Here is a 17,757-nt window from a genome sequence, read left to right on the forward strand (position 1 = left end):
ATCTGCATTGCTTGCACGCGAACTGACCTAAGGCAGCTGACCATATCCCCCTGGAGTTCCTCCCCTGGCTTTTCAGGCAAGGGCTCTGGCTCCTCTCTGCATGGTGTTGCCTGAGGGGTGCTTCCTTCTGAGTCTGAGTCTCCGGAGGTAGCCAGGGCAGCCTCCTATCTAAGCCTTGCCAGGGGCCAAGGGAGGATAAATTGGTGCATAGTGCGGTGGAATTTCTAACTCTTCAGGTGGGACCTGTAGGACAGGTTTTTTGTTTTGTTTTGTTTTGTTTTTGCTTTTCCTGTGACTCCTTTTCTTTTCCTGATGCCTTGCAGTTTCTTTCTATTGTTTCTGATTTTGTCTTGGCCATTAGATTAGAGTCTTACAGTAGGTCTCAAAGCAGGCCTGCAGCCACTTAGGACGGGTCTGAACTACATTTAGCCAGGAGTCAATATATGGAAACTGATCCAGGTACCCAGGCTGTTCTCCAAGCCTGGTAACTACCTGGAACACTCAGCCAGTTATCTCCCTGTCTATTGTCCCCTTGGCTGGCCACCCTACATTAAAATATGGCTATTTTATCTCAAAAAAGGTTCTCAGTTTCTGTGGAGTTAGCTTAACCCCATAATCACCATTAAAATCTTTTTTTTAAGTTTTTCAGCATGCACTCCAGCGGAGTAGGCTTTGACGCTTTTCCTCCCATTTCCTCCCTCACGACATGCTTTCACTCTCACTTGCACTCTTGGATCCCCCAGACCGGGTCCTATTATAGGAGGTTCGGGCACTGCTTAGCCAGGAGCCTGCCTTAATTCGTGTCACAGCTACCTGCAGCCGTGGAGCTGGTCCTATGGGCCGTACGCAGTGTCCTAGGTCTGGTTTTTCCCACACTCACCTCGGAGCACACAGTCCACACTAAGAGATCTGTGCCTCCCCACATCAACCCTGCCTTGGTCTCTCTTTCACACACTTTCACACACCTCCCCCATCCCCAAAATGATTTTCCTTTCTGACCGATTCACAAGCCCCACCTGCGTCTGGTGTCAGTTAGAGTGTGAGTTTCATCTGAATCAATGGGCCTCTCCCATTGTTCCAACCCCCTTGGATTGGACTAGTTGTCACGCCCTGGGAGGTGACCAGGCTCCCCTTCCATCCTTACGGGACAGGTCTTGCCTTAGGGCCCAAACCTTACCGTGGTTCATATGTCTGCATGCTGTTCCTGTGACTGTCCTGCAACCCTTTCCACTGGTTCCAGTTGTGCCGTTGGGGGAAGGCTCCGGAATGTGGAATGGCTGTTCTCCTTCTGGGCTAAAATTCTCCCAGCAGGACCAAGGACCCCAGATCTCCCACATCCTGGGACTCTAGCCCACAGGCAAAGCAGACAGAAAATCTGCCATCTCTAATCACGGACTGGCCCCCAGAAATGTTGTGGGACAATCAAAGACTGGAGAGACAGAAAAAGGTTCAGGAGAGTTTATTAAGGTGATCACCGGTTCAGCAGGACATACGTCCAGAAAGTCTGAGCCATGAACAAAGAGCTTTTCCTACTTTTAAACATCTTAAGATGGGAACTACATGAGGTGGGAAGTGAGTTACAGAAGCAAGAAACAAAGGCAGCATTACAACATTTCTTACATTTTGAGAAAGACGTGTCTTGTAACCTAAACTTATCGGTCTTGTGACCCTGCAGTAGTGCAGGAACTTGCTGGGCCTGTGATAAACTTTGAGGAATGTGGAGTTGGGGAGTATAGATAAGGTCCACTGTTCACGGAGACAGACAGGCTGTTAATATTCCCTTTTAACTTCAGTGTAACAGTGGAGGAGGGGTCACACTTTGCAGTAACTTTAAGAGAATTTTAACATTTCTATTACTACCACTATTAGGTTATAGTTGATTTCCTTAATTCCTTCTTCAGGTCTACAGGGCGATGGCATGAGGGTCCACTATCTTGTCTTGCCACTGTCCGGGACACACATATGGCTCTGTTCATAAGTCCCTATTAAATGCTTCTTTCTGAGAAACTGGATATGTCAGCCTTTTTCTTTGGCCTCTCAGCTTCCTTGGACTTTAAGGGTAGGTTTGCACAGACTTGCTCACTATGGAACATGACTTTTTTGTTCTTTCATGTGTAATTTTAGTACCTCTAAACACATGGGGTAAAAAAAAAAAATGGTAAGAAGAATGATATAATGAATCAGAGAGAACAGATGAGCTGGTTCAATCAGATTTGAAAGACAATGTGAAAAAGATCTAATGTAGCTCAAAAGGAGTGTCTTCCCCATTCATCTTTTAAAGGAATCGTGCAGTTTGACGGGCTCAAAATCTTTTTCCAGCTCGCTGGAGACTGCATGTGAAAATGGAAGAGGAATAGGCATTAGCTGAACGGAGCCCAGGACCACTATGGAGTGGAGAAGGCTGAGGAGTATGGCAGGGAGCCCTGTGGAGAGCTAGAGGCAGCGGGAAGGTATGGGGCATAGCAGGGAGATTAACTGGGGAGCTACCAAAAGGGGAGGAAAAGAGTGAATCAACGAGAGACCCCTCTTGCTTTGAACCACTACCAGTGGGCCCGATAGCTGCAACTGCCAAGCATATTACTCAAAATCACACTGGCTGCCAAGTCCTAGTCTTTGGCAGCCTCTCCACCTCCTGGGGCCAGATTCCCTTAAGGCCCCACAAGTCGTTTCATTCACTCACCTGCTTGCCACTTGCACAATCCCTGCACTGCCCTGCCCTTTGGGTCTGCCCATCCTCAGTGTTTTGCCTTTCCACAGCTAACAAAGCCCCAACAAAAAACGAGCTTCCCAATAAAAACAAGCTTCCACATAAAAGTGACAGCAAATGCTTTTTGAAGTGATTTTTATACTTTCATAACTTGCCTAAAATAAAATAATATAATGCCGTATCTAAATAAAACTGTAGTTGCTTCAAGGAACCATCTGCCTTAAACCCAGGAGTGATGGTCTGTTTGTGGATTTTAGTTTCCTCTTTGGTCCTGAGCTGGTTAAAGGGAACACTGGTTGCCTGAACAGTCACACTTGCAACCATGAGGCCTAAACATTGCTTTCTAGGCTTCCTCATCAGTTTCTTCCTTACTGGTGTAGCAGGTAAGTGCTTTGTTTCTTTTTAATTGCTCATAGCTTTGTCATCTGAGTCCGATCAAGGATCTGTTAGAAATAGCACTGGTGCTTTTTTGGACTTTATAAAGACTGCAGCTTTTGATGTCACTAAATGACCAGAGCAGGCATGGAGTTAGTGTCTATCTGCAGCTTGAATAACCACACATATACTTAATGAGTACCCACTAAAGAAAAGGCTCTCTAGAGGGTGCAGAGACTGCATACAGAACAAATGCACATCCATTTCTCTCTCTCTCTCTCTCTCTCCCCCTCCCTCCCTCCCTCCCTCCCGTCCTCTCTCTCTCCCTCTCTTTCTCTCTGGCTCTCACTCACCTTAGAATGTCTTTTACCTTGAAGGAACACTATATCATGGTGGTTACCAGCACAGGTTCCTAAGCCAAACTGTCATAGTCTGGATTTCAGATCTGCCATTTACCATGTAGGAAAACCTGGGGACTTTACTTAACTGCCTCAATTTCCTCATTAGTAGAATAGAGATTCTAGGTCACTGTGAAGATTAAATAAGTTAATATATGCCAAATGCTTAGAGAAGTGCCTGGCACAGGATAGGGACCACAAACAGCAGGTGAGAATTTGCTTCTGGTATTTGTGGAGGACACTGCAGGAGTGTAGAGCATCTTATCACCACCGCATACTTCTGAGCAAGCCTGTAAGAATCCAAGTTTACAGATAGGTACCCCTCAGTGTAAGTGATTCGAGTAACTTGCCAGTTGTCTAGTGACTAATACATAAAAGCAATTCAAGCCTTAATCTTGCAGAAATGTTTGGATTTGAGAAGACTCTGGTCCTTGGTAACAGCAAGGGCACATTTAGCAAAATATGGCAGGAATTCAAATGATACAAAAATGTTCCTGGCTCTGCATCTTACCAAGCCTGTAACCTTGAGTATGAGATGCAACTTTTTAAAGCCTCAGCTTCCTCATCTGTAGAATGTGATAATAAAAATATTTACCTTACTTGGTGGCTGTGGGAATTAAGTAAGTTGTAAAGCTTTGAACATAGTGCCTAATATAAGTTAATGTTCATATATGTTCAATGTTTGATGAATGCCAGCCAGAAGGAGGAGGAGGAGGGAAGAAGGAAGAAGATAAAGTATACCCTCAGCTTCTAATTGGTCTGTCTCTTTCATTAGCTCCTCTCTCCCATGGCTTTGCTCTTGGCTTTCTGTTGAAGGGAAAAGGCAGGCTCTACAGTCAGACTGTCTGGGTACAAAATCAGCTTCACCATTTGCTGCCTGGCAAGCTCCTTCGGGTCTCCAAGGCTTCGTTTTTTCAGTCTGTAAGAAGAAGACCATAATGCACAGTACTTTCCTCATAGAAGAGCTGGGTAAATTAAATGAGTGAATGCAGGTAAAAGTCCCTCAGTGCCTAGGCCAGTGTTATTACTGTTGGTGGTGGTAGCACTGATGTTACAAAAATGAGAGAAGAAATCCATAGACAGAGAGATAAAGGGCATTAAGCCATCTATCTTCATGTTAGCAAATCAATTCTAGGCAGGCCTTCAGGAAATTGTGCCTATCATCTCCTGAAAACTCCTGGAATTTTTATGTTCTAAAGATGATTGATCAGGCAGTGATTTTTGTGAGCAAAATCAATTGTGGCTGTAGACTCTTTCCAAGAACACAACACCATTTGATGCGCTGATGGTAGTCCAAACAATAAAAGTGAAAACAAATTAAAAAGCAAATAACAGTATTCACACTATTTGGTTGGTAAGAAGAAAGGCCTGAGGAAACAGTCTTGTTCATTTGAAAATAACAAATCTTGAAAGTTCAGAGCTGAGACCATGGGCTTGGGAGTATTTTTTTAACCATCTCAATAATGTGATACAAACGAGCAAAGACTTGAAGGAGGTGGAGAAATGAACCATGTGAAATCCAGGGGAAGGTAGACCAGGAAAAGGGAAGGGCCAGTGCAGAGGCCCTAAAGCAGAGTCATCAGGGTCATGGTGGAGCAAGTGAAGGAGTCAACGCTGCAAATACAGGGGTTGGGGTGACAGAAGATGAGGTCAGGGAGAAAACAGAAGATATGCTCCCTGGCAGGGTGCAGTGGCTCACACCTGTAATCCCAGCACTTTGGGAGGCCGAGGCGGGCGGATCACTTGAGGTCAGCAGTTCAAGACTAGCCTGCCCAACACGGTGAAACCCCGTCTCTACTGAAAATACAAAAAAATTAGCCGGGCGTGGTGGTGGGCACCTGTAATCCCAGCTACTCGGGAGGCTGAGGCAGGAGAATCACTTGAATCCAGGGGTCAGAGGTTGCAGTGAGCTGAGATCACGCCACTGCACTCCAGCCAGGGCAATGAGTGAAACTCCGTCTAAAAAAAGAAAAAGCCGGGCGTGGTGGCTCAAGCCTGTAATCCCAGCACTTTGGGAGGCCGAGACGGGCGGATCACGAGGTCAGGAGATCGAGACCATCCTGGCTAACACGGTGAAACCCCGTCTCTACTAAAAAATGCAAAAAACTAGCCGGGCGAGGTGGCGGGTGCCTGTAGTCCCAGCTACTCGGGAGGCTGAGGCAGGAGAATGGCATGAACCCGGGAGGCAGAGCTTGCAGTGAGCTGAGATCTGGCCACTGCACTCCAGCCTGGGTGACAGAGCAAGACTCTGTCTCAAAAAAAAAAAAAAAGATATGCTTCCTGACTCCTCCTCCTTCTGCCCAACTTCTTATCCCTTATAAGAGACCTTGAACCCTAAACAAAATTTTGCCAAAGTTTTCTTGCATCCATGTGACTAAAGGCAAGTGAGGTTGTAGCACCTATGTTGCATGATTCGAGGAAGATAGCACAAGTCATGCCAGTGCAAAATTTTCCCATCCCCTGCCATGATTAGTCTCAGAAACACTAGCCCCCCAGCAGGGTCTTGGTCTGTTTTCCTCATTAGCATGGCCATTTCATCTGAGGGATTATGCTTGGATACTTGGAGCCAGGATGTAGGCAGGTAAATACAGCCATTCAAGAGTGGGACAGCAAAGGCAGACCTACTTGGAAGCAGGACCCAGAGATTGAGCAAGAACCTGTGAAAGGAGGGACTGATTGCTGGGCTGAGATCCTGGAGCCAGAATTGGTCCCTAGCAAATTTTGCTTGAGTAGTACCAATTTTGCTTGAGTGGTTCCTAAGAAGATGGTTGTTGGTCTCAGTGTGGGTCCTTCATCTCAGTCATTATATTCCATCACTATTTGGGGATAAAATAATAGCAATTTTTTTTTTTTACTGCAATTTACTTCCCCCACAGCCTGGGAAATAGGGTGGGAAGATAGCATGTACATGTTTATGATCTGGAACTCATCATTCTGAGACTTTAGTGTGTATCAAAATCATTGCATTGAAGATTCAAAATGTTGATTTCTGGGCTCCACCTCTACTATCTGCACATAGAGCAACTACTTTAGGGAATCCTGATGCAGGTATTCCATTGAAAACTACTGCTGGGAACAACAGTGCTCCTAGCAACGTTCAATGTTCTTCCTTCTCTTATTATCTTAGGAACTCAGCCAGCACGTGAGTCTCTGAAGCCTCAGAGGGTACAATTTCAGTCCCGAAATTTTCACAACATTTTGCAATGGCAGCCTGGGAGGGCACTTACTGGCAACAGCAGTGTCTATTTTGTGCAGTACAAAATGTAAGTAAATTGAGCCTCCTTCAGCTGACAGAGATGGCACTGGGATAACATGTTCTAGAATGCAATGGAGTGTTAGTATCCGAGCTTTTCCTTCATTTCAGAGGGGTTGAGAAGAAACCAAGGTCAGGATAGCAGTGACTTGTCTCCCCTGAAGGCTGCCTGGGGACTCAAAATGCATGATGGTATGCAGTGCATTGGGCAGATACTTCAGCCCTAGACCTGCACCAAGACCTCATAGGCTCAGCCTTCGCCTCCATAGTAGAGCCTGGTACATGGTGAATTCTCAATACAGGTTTGTCAAGTCAATGTTGGAAGCAACTTATTTAGCACATAACAAGTACTCAGTGAATGAAACTATTGATAGTTGAAAAAGAAGTTGTGGCAAACATGGAGGTGAGTGTGTAAAATAAGTTTTTAATTTAAAAGTCACTTTCAGAGTGGATTTACTATTTAGAAAATTCTTTTCAAAAACTAATGAGTCTCGTAAGCATGAACACAAACTGGAACACGTTGCTGCATGTTCCTCTCGTGTGATCCTCAGGCTACTCCTACTGCATCATTGCCAAAACTCAGATATAATCTACACCTTTCCTGGCTCAAGGCTTGGAAACAAATACTCCTGATTTGAAAATGTCAGGTTTTTCCACTCATATATTTTTGGGGGGCAAGAGGGGTTGAGGCTCAATCCTGTCTCCTGACAGTGAGACAGGAGATATTACAGTTTAACTTTCATGGTTTTTCACTAGAAATTCAGAAAATCAAATGCAGCTATGGCCAAAATAGCAATTTTTATCCCATAAATTCATCCGTGTCTCTCCAGCATGGGGTAGGTCCTAGGTCAGATTTTCCCTCTAATTAATTTCAGAAGGAATATACCCAGAAGCATTTCCATCTTTAACCACTGCTACTTCTCTCTACATATCTTATGTAATGATTGTAAAATTTGCAAATCTTTACAATGCTCATTTCTTCATTACAAAAGTAGATTTGTGCATAGCTGGAGGTACTTTCAGCATGTAGGAAGTAAAGATTGGTACTCTTTTTATACTTCCCCTTGAGCAGTATAAATAGGTCAAAAGTGAACCTATTTGTGGACTAAAGTACTAAGAAGATTAGAAACTGGTTTACCATGAATCTAATGAAGATTAAACTTCGGGACCTCATGCAAGGATTTTATATTTATAAATCTTTGCTTAAAGAGGACTCCCAAGCTGCTATGGTTTGAGTTTGTCTCCACCAAAATTCATGTTGAAATTTGATCCCTAGTGTGGTGATGTTGGAAGTGGGGCCTCGTAGGAGGTGTTTGGATCTTGGGGATGGAGTGCTCATGAATGGCTTGGTACCATCATTGCTGCAGTTGAGTGAGTTCTCCCTCTTGCAAGACTGAATTTGTCATGGAAATGTTTCTATCAGAGTGGCTGTTGTAAAGCCAGGATGCCCCTTGAGTTTGGCCTCTTCATGCAATCTGTTTTCCCCAGCGTGTTCTTATGCAACATGAAAAGCTCTCACCAGAAGCCAAGTGGATGCTGGCAGCACACTTCTTGTAACTTACCAGGCTGCAGAACATGGGCTAAATAAACCTCTTTTCCTTATCAATTACCTAGCCTCACATGTTCTGTTATAGAAACACTAAATGGATTAAAAAAGATTATATAAATTTCAGACCCCAGAATACCTGAATCCATTCCTGTCTCTAAAGGATTTTCAACAGCACAAGACAAATTTATAATTTTGAAAACTTTCACTTTGGTGTATCCAGTTCATAGACTATATAGTACTGTTATATCCCTCACATTTAGAATGGGATAAACAATGAGATATTATGTTAAAAGAGAAGTCAGTCATTACAGCTAAGTTAAAGACTTATTATAAATAAATAATAATTTTAAAACATCAAAGTATATGCAATACATGTTGTGGTACTGCTTTAATTGTGATATAATGAAATTGCTATCACCATGTAGATTATTGAGTACAGATACTGTCAATCTTCCTTATTATGTGTCTAGGAAGTTAGATTTCAAGTCTTTCAATAAATAATTTGGGAAACCTTTCTCCCCAGACTCCAATTCCTTCTCTGTTCCCCACCATCACTTTGTTGCATTGGTCTGATTTATGGCAGGTAAGGAAACAAAGCATGAATCTTCTGTTTGACTGTTACACCATCCTGTGGCCTCAGGCTGAGTCAACCTCTCTGCCTCTTGCCTCACTACCTTTCTTCTTGGGTTTCACTCCCCATCTCCCAACCCCTAATTACAGGGCTCCATATATAGTCCTCACTAAAACTTCCCGTCAATTTTCAATAAAGAGATTAATCATGTATGTTGGGTAAGCAGCACCTGAGATGAAAAGTGGTAGCAACTTCTCAGAAGCAGCCACATTACTCAATAGTGAGCTGATGAGAAGTGAAAAAAAAACCACAAACACTCAAAACCACAGAGCATTAAGGATGTGGAGAGTGAGTATTCAAAAATGGAAGTCAGTCCACACACCTGAAAGAACATTATGCCAAGTATTAAAAAATAAGTTAAAACCCTTATGTTAGTGATACAGAAAGTGTCAGGGATGTTTATCTTCCAGCAAGACAGCACTTTAGGTAATGCTGTGGCTTCTATGTGTCCCCCAAAAGCTCATGTGTTGGAAACTTGATCCTAATGCAGCAATGTTGAGAGGTGGGACTTTGGGGAGATGACTGGGTCATGAGGATTCTGCCCCCATGAATGGATTCATCCATTGATGGATTAATGAATTAAAGTGTTATTGAGGAAGTGGGCTAGTTATAAGAAAAGTTGGTCTGTTTTATATATATATATGTAAAAGCCATCTCTCTTGAATCCCTATGACATCCTCTGCCACCTTAAATCTCTGCAGAGAGTCCCCACCAGCAAGAAGGCCCTCACCAGATGTGACTCTTAGACATTAGACTTCCTAGCCTCCAAAACTGTAAGAAGTAAATTTCTTTTCTTTATAAATTACCCAGTCTCGGGTATTCAGTTACAGCAACAGAAAATGGACTTAGACAGTTAATAAGAAGGAATTTTTTTAAAGATTCTGAAAAATAGCCATAAGCTATCATGGTGATATTGATACTAGAATCAGGTATAAATAATTATCAGTCTGAAAACATTAAAGACTCCTTGAGTGGAGAAAAGAAACTCAGATCTTTGCCTTTTCCTTGCTACAGATATGGACAGAGACGATGGGAAAATAAAGAAGACTGTTGGGGTACTCAAGAACTCTTTTGTGACCTTACCAGTGAAACCTCAGACATACAGGAACCTTATTATGGGAGGGTGAGGGCGGCCTCGGCTGGGAGCTACTCAGACTGGAGCATGACACCGCGGTTCACTCCCTGGTGGGAAAGTGAGTTCCATGGAGTTTCTTTGCCCTTGTTCTTCCTGCTTTTGGACAGCCCTCCCAGAGCACAGCTAGTGACCAGGCCTTGTGCTTTGCTGAGGGCTCTACATAGTTATCTCATTTGGTCTAATTCTCAGAACAACTCTAGGAGATAGCTTTTATTATCCTAATTTTCTAGCCCAGAACATCAAGATGTAGAGGCTTTAGTCATTGGTCCAGTCTCATGACCTGTATTATACAAGTCAGGGTTCACATTTACTGCATCTGACTGCAGAGCCTGTGTGTGTGTGTGTGTGTGTGTGCGTGTGTGTGTGTGAGACAGGGTCTTGCTTTGTCACCCAGGCTGGGGTGTAGTGGCATGATCTTGGCTCACTGCAACCTCTGCCTCCCGGGTTCAAACAATTCTCCGACCTCAGTTTCCCAAGTAGCCAGGATTACAAGCATGTGCCACTATCCCTGGCTAATTTTTGTATTTTTAGTAGAGACGAGGTCTCACCATGTTGGCCAGGCTGGTCTCAAACTCCTGACCTCAGGTGATCCGCCCGCCTTGGCCTCCCAAAGTGCTGGGATTATGGGTGTGAGTCACCATGCCCAGCCCCCTAGAAAGTATTTTTAGACAGCAGAATTTGTCATAGTGCCCTAGTCCTTCCCCAAACATGAGGGTTAAGTTCATGAAAATACTCATAGAAGAATTTTCTGTTGAGGAAATTAGACTTTTAGTCTCACCTCCCCAAAAAGGCAGACCAAAAGTGTTTTCTCAATATCCATCCTGAATGATATTATTCCTCTTTTAGTTTAGTCACAATCATAGAATAATATAATCTAAGATATAGGTGATAAAATGAACCATTACCAACAGACATTAGCTAAAATAGTAGGGAAAAGAAAAAGAGAGAGAGAAGGGGTTTAATGTATAGATATAAAGATGTGCATAAATAGAACAAGAAAGAAAATAAAGATACTTACCACAGTCCTCATAATTGCAACTAGTCATGAAGCTGTAGTTAATATTTATGACTTCTTCTCTCATTATAAACTCAACATTCACCTTCTTTTAAGCACTTCAGCTTTTTATCCATGAGGAGTTTCAGTCCTTTTGGTGTTTCCTATCTCAGCTTGACCTAACCTTATATTATTTTTAGAGCTGAATAGAGAAGCTCTAAGGGGCACACCAGAGGCTACCAAGAATTCTTCCACCTGACCCCAATGTATTTATTACTGTATTATGCCTTGAAAATCAGAATAAATCACCCCAGACAATGTAAGAACCTCATTTTCTTTTTGTTAGCTAAATGGCACAAGGAGCTCCAAATGGTCAGGCAAGAGCCTCAACTTCCAATTTTTGGAAACCATTTTTGTTATAAACCAGAAGAATTCAAGGCCAAGCATATGGGAAACAAAAACATGTCATGAGTTGTTCTCTATGGGTAACAGTCAGAGCTGCCCCTCTCACTTCCACTTCTTGTATCCTAGACCAGTGAATTCTGTCTATGGAAGAAATAGCACCATATATTAGCCCCAGGCTTAGCGAAGCATTTACCAATTCATATGCCAATTCACAAGACATCTCTCAAATTGAGTTTTCAATTGTCCATTTCACCTTCCTATAGAGTCATGGATTTCTGAGTGACAAATATATGACATTATATGACATATATTTGTCCTGTGGGTCTTGAGACCTTACTTCACTCCTTTCACATTAACTTAAGTTCTTTGTCATAAGCAATATATTATGGAGTACTATGCTCAAGAATAAGGCATTGACTACATCTACGGGTGTATGTGTGGTCCCAGGAGTGGTGAGGGGTCTGCTGATAAAAGCATTGAAGCAGTAAATAAAAATCTACAAACAGAATCTGTTACCAGAATCTATACCCAGCAGTAAAGAAAAACTATAACCAGTGTCTCTTGCCCCCTCCGTTTTGGAAGGGAACAAAAAAAACCTACCTGCAACGAGATGGAAGATGAGAGCCCCTGGAATATGGCACTATACTAGGGGTTCAACATTGATCGTCCTTCCTGGAAAGGAAGATCACTCTGCAATGACACTCTGAAGGTCAGACCAAATTTGATAAGAGGAGATCCATATTGTTAAGTCTATATATATCCTCCATCATGTAATTATTTTGTTCAAGAGCCCATAGAGCAACTATAGGACACTGGGGAAATAGATTGTCACTGCATCCACTTAGATCTTTTTAAACAGCCTTATTGAGGTATAATACACACAGCTTATACTTTAAGCATATAGCATACAGTTTAATGGTTTTTACTATATTCACAAATATGTACCACCATCATTCACAGTCAATTTTAGAACATTTTTATCACCTCAAAAAGCAACTCCATACCCTTTGGCTATCACCTTCCAGTCTTGCCATTCCCCTAGCCCTCAGCCCTGGCAACTATAATCTTTCTGTCTCTATAGAGTTCTGGATAGACTCATAAAATACATGATTTTTTTTTGACCAGCTTCTTTCACTTAACATGTTTTCAAAGTTCATTCAGATTGTAGTATGTATCAGTACTTCATTCCTTTTTGTGGCTAAATAATAGTACATTATATGGATATACCACATATTATTTATCTATTCCTCAGTTGATAGACATTTGGGTAGTTTCTACTTTTTGGCCATTATGAATAATGCTGCTATAAACAGTCATGTAAAAATTTTTGTGTGGGAGTTTTTTTGGTTTTTTTCTTGTTTGTTTTTTTTGAGAGACAAGATCCTACTCTGTCACCTAGGCTGGAGTGCAGTGGCACAATCATAGCTCACTTTAGTCTTGAACCCCTGGGTTCCAGCAATCCTTCCACCTCAGCCTCCCAAGTAGCAAGGACTAACAGGCATGTGCCACCACGCACAGCTGGGCATACATATTTCTCTTCGATATATACCTAGGAGTGGAATTGCTGGGTCTCAGAGTAACTCTATGTTTAATCATTTGAGGAAATGCCAGACTGTTTTCAAAGCATCTGCACTATTTTACATTCCCATCAGCAATATATGAGAGTTTTGATCTTTCCACATGTTTACCAATCTTCTTTTACTATAGCCATCCTAATGGGTAAAAAATGGTATCTCATGTGGTTTGTATTTGCATTTACCTGCTAATTAATGATGTTGAGCTTCTTTTTTATGTGTATTGGCTATTTTGTACCTTCTCTAGAGAATTGTACATTGAGATCCTTTGCCCATTTAAAAATTTAATCATATCTTTTGATTTTTGAGTTGTAAGAGTTTTTATATATTCTGCATACCAATGTCTTATCAGATATATGATTTTCAGCTAGCTCCTCTCATTCTGTGGGTTGTCTTTTTTACTTTCTTGATGGTATCACTTGATACCAAGTTTTAAACTTTGATGAAATCCAATTTATCTATTTCTTCTTTTGTTGCTTGTGCTTTTGGTGTCATATCTAAGAATCCTTTGCCAAATCCAAAATCATGAAGATTTACCTTATATTTTCTTCTAAGAGTTTTATAGTTTTATGTCTTACATTTAAGTCTGATTCATTTTGAGTTAATTTTTGTATATGGTGTGAGGTAAGGGTCCAATATTATTCTTTGACATATGACTATCCAGTTGTCCCAGCACCTTTTGTTGAAAATTATCCCCATTGAGTGTTCTTGGCACAATTGTTGAAAATCGATAGACTATAGAAGCGTGGTTTATTTCCAGACTTTCAATTCTATTCTATTGATCTATACATTTATCATTGTGCCCATACCACACTATTTTGATTATTGTTGCTTTGTAGTAAGCTTTGAAATTGGGAAGCGTGAGCCCTCCTCTTTGTATGTCTTTTTCAAGATTGTTTTGACTATTATGGGTTCCTTACAATTCTCTAACCACCTAGATTTTTTAAGACTGCCTTTCAGTATGAGCCTTTTACTTTGCATTCATATGGCCACAGAAATATTCACATTCTGTATCTTAGTACTTAGGGATCCATCCATACACCTCTTCTAACTGGTGCAAGGTCCAATTAGATCCAAATTAATTGGATCATGTCCAAAATGCTAGATGCATCTCCCCCCAACTCTCTAATTAGCAAGAGGGTGGAATAGAGTTGAGCAAACTAATTCATGGTAACTCTCACGTTGTTTCTTGGACACATGGAAATTCAAGGCCAATACACTCAACCAGCAATTCTCTAGTTGAGGAAAAGGAGATTTCATGACTAAACTGATGAACAGCAGTGAAGGGAATTCACAGATCAGTTTGATGATTATATTCAAGCCTAGAAATAGGGTCACATTCAAATTAACTTATCAAACAGAGCTTCCTTCAGTCTAAGCCGTTAGGCCAGTCAGGTAAGAATAGCCAGAGACGTTGACTGACACAGCTTTAGCTCAATTCTATTTAAATTGGGATAGTATTGAGTTAAGAAGGGTTTGTGTGTTTTCTGTATGACCATTCTCCCTAAAAAAATCAGAAAAGAAAAGAAAAGAAAAAAATTTTAGACTGGGTCCTTTAAAAAGTCATTTGATTTCAGGCCTCTTAGTAGAAGAGTAAGAAGCCCAGTCTATAGCTACTACTCTTGTTGATGCAGTAGTGAGAGAATCACCCATTCAGCTGCCTCCTCACCCCCAGCTTTGCACTCTCTTACCACAGCTCCTAAGAACTTCTGAAGGACATATTTCAAAAAACATGTTTCTAGGTCCTCAGGACAGCATGTTCCTGGCATCTGTGATATAGACTAATGAGCCAGCTGCATGCATTGGCTCCTCTGACACCTGTTTTTGAGCAGCAGGATGTTATCTTAGATTAAGAAGTTATGATTTATGGTTTCTATCTAGAGACAAAGCAATATTTTAAAAATAAAATAAAACAAAATAAACTTTCTTCAATTAAAAGCAGCATTTGATACTTAGTGAGATTTCAGTATTATTTGACCCTAGAATTGCTTGGATTGAAAATAGATGTGAAAGCCAGGTGCGTTGGCTCCATGCCTGTAATCCCAGCGCTTTGGGAGGCCGAGGTGGGAGGATCACTTGAGGCAAAGAACAGAGCATTCCAAGCAATGGAACAGCATTTGCAAAGACCCTCTGGCATAGCAAATGCAAGAGACTGAAAGACAAACAGTATATTGAAGAAGAGCATGCAGGAAGGGGTCCATAATGAGGTGGGACTGGAAAGGTAGGGCAGGTACAATAATTTTTTAAAGAGTTGTGACTTCCTCCAGAAAAAAGTAATTTTACTCAGGAGCCATATGATCAGACTTGTGTATAGGAAAGGTCATTTTGACTATATTTGGAGGAACAGGTTGGATGTGGATAAGTGAAGTAGTAGGTTACTAATAATAGTCCACGGGAGACAGAATTTGGCTGATGAAAAGGACTAGAGAAAATTTATTCCTGGAGGGACATTTAGTAAGAAAAATTGGCAGGACCAGGTGATAGATTGGATATAATGGTGAAGAGAACATGTCAAAGACTACCTCTAATTTTCTTGCATGCATAATTAGCTGAATGGGTGAGATATTTTTGATGGGGTTTGATGAAAAAGACCAGTTTGGTGGTATGCAAGGTAATAGAGATTATGAGTTTGGTTTTGAATATGTTAAGTTTAAGATGCTTTTGAGAGATCCAAGGGACAATCTCTTCACATCCAAGACTCAAAGGTAAAGTCTATTAGAGACAAAAATTTGTAAGTCATTTCATGCATACTGTACAGTGGGCATTGATAGGATTGCCTAGGGAGAGAGTAGTGAGTGAGAGGCAGTTTTGAGTAAGACCAGACATTGAGGGCTGAGTAAGACCAGATATTGATGCCTGAGTAAGAAAAATCTTAAAAGAAGGCTAAGAAGGAATAGCCAAAGAGGTAGGAGGAAATCTGTGGGCTGATACATTCATGAATAGTGTGGGAAGGTAATATTTCAAGGAGAGAGCTGTTAACGAGTAAAGTGCTATGAGGTCAAATAATCTTGACTTGGTCTTGTAATACAATCACAATCAGTGAATGGGTCAAGAAATCTAGCATCACAGATCATAAGTCAGGAGCCCTGTGATGTCTGCAGCTGACTCACTGATAGGCCAATGCCTGAAATATGTGCCCGACTACAAAAGGGACATGTGTATTTAAAGTTAACTATCACATTATTCCAATATAGTTGGAAAGTGGTTTAAAAACTTTTGGTTCCAAATTAAGTAGCCTGGGAGTAGGAAACTCTCTTCTTCTAAAACACTTAGAAATTCTGGATAAAATAAAACACATTCTCCAAACTCCACAGAGGGGCAATAATGAAAATAAAGGGAATCCTCGGGGGGCCAAAACAAAGTACATGGAAATCAAAGGGGAACCAGAGGATCAACATAGTGACCCAGCTGCCCTGAGGGCATTTGCTGGATGTGGTAACTAGACCCTCAGTGGTAACAGCCACTCCCAGGACAAAAGACAAGGTTTTAGGCCAGCACAAGGCAGGGAGTTATAACTAATACCCCCACAAAAATCTTAGAACCTCCAAGGGCTACACTGTCAATAAAAAGTCAGACTAGCCTGGGTGTGGTGGCATACACCTGTAATCTCAACTACTCAGGAAGTTGAAGGAGAATCACTTGAGTACAGGAGTTAGAGACCAGCCTGGGCAACATAATGAGATCCTGTCTCAACAAAAACCCAAAAGCAACCAACCAACCAAACAAACAAAAGGCGGACTAAGAAAGCCCTTCCAATAAACAGGGGAAAGTAATTTGCATGTTTCCGTCTTTACTCTGCTAAGAATCTAACACCCCCTAAATTTATAAAGGTTTGAGATTCAAATACATGTGCAATTTTCTTTTTTCTTTTTGTTTCTGTTTTTTGATGTGGGTCTCACTATGCTGCACAGGCTGTAGTGCAGTGGCATGATCATAGCTCACTGCAATCTCAGCCTCCCTGGGCTCAGGTGATCCTCCCACCAAGCTGATTTGTCATTATACATAATGTGTCTGTATATAATACATTCATTTGATGATTTGTCAAATTTTTACGTTTTTTTCTCCAGCAAAAATAGATCCTCCAGTCATGAATATAACCCAAGTCAATGGATCTTTGTTGGTAATTCTCCATGCTCCAAATTTACCATATAGATACCAAAAGGAAAAAAATATACCTATAGAAGATTACTATGAACTAGTATACCGAGTTTTTATAATTAACAATTCACTAGAAAAGGTAAGTTCAGATGAATAGATATATTTAGTGTTTTTTCTTTTGTTTATTTAACCAATATTTTGGTCATATGAGATGCTCTCTTCTGCTACTCTGCCTCCTCTTATTTTTCCTTATCTTTAATTTCTTCTTACTTTCAACCAGTATTGATCCACCGTTGGTGCTGGCATCACCATCGAATGTGTGTGTGCCCTTTCCATCCTTCAGTTTGTCTCCATCCACGGTTTTCCCTGCATATCTAAAGATTGGTATTAACAGTATTTAATTCCATGTGACTGCCACAAATAATCATTTTTATGGGCTTTGCACACCTTATTTATTTATTCATTTTTAGACCAGGTCTCACTCTGTCACCCAGGCTGGAGTACAGTGGTGATCATAGCTCACTGTAGCCTCTAACATATGGGCTTAAGTGATCCTCCTGCTTCAGCCTCCTGAGGAGCTGGGACTACAAGCATGCACCATCACATCCAGCTTTTTTTTTTATCTTTTATTAGAGACG

At 41.4% G+C, this 17,757-nt stretch overlaps 1 protein-coding gene across 1 annotated transcript in view; it reads left to right on the forward strand.

Annotated features, from left to right (window-relative positions):
- Positions 1–3,029: 3,029 nt before the first annotated feature.
- IL22RA2 (interleukin 22 receptor, alpha 2) overlaps positions 3,030–17,757 on the forward strand; it is a 17,536-nt gene continuing 2,808 nt past the window's right edge. Inside the window, exons 1-5 of the mRNA XM_011962179.1 lie at positions 3,030–3,090; positions 6,608–6,743; positions 8,222–8,317; positions 9,928–10,106; positions 17,089–17,258. Of these exons, the coding sequence (XP_011817569.1) occupies positions 3,030–3,090; positions 6,608–6,743; positions 8,222–8,317; positions 9,928–10,106; positions 17,089–17,258 (642 nt within the window). The remainder of the gene's footprint in view (positions 3,091–6,607; positions 6,744–8,221; positions 8,318–9,927; positions 10,107–17,088; positions 17,259–17,757) is intronic.

The sequence above is a fragment of the Colobus angolensis genome, unplaced genomic scaffold (assembly GCF_000951035.1).
Source record: "Colobus angolensis palliatus isolate OR3802 unplaced genomic scaffold, Cang.pa_1.0 Scaffold58, whole genome shotgun sequence".
NCBI classification, from domain to species: domain Eukaryota; kingdom Metazoa; phylum Chordata; class Mammalia; order Primates; family Cercopithecidae; genus Colobus; species Colobus angolensis.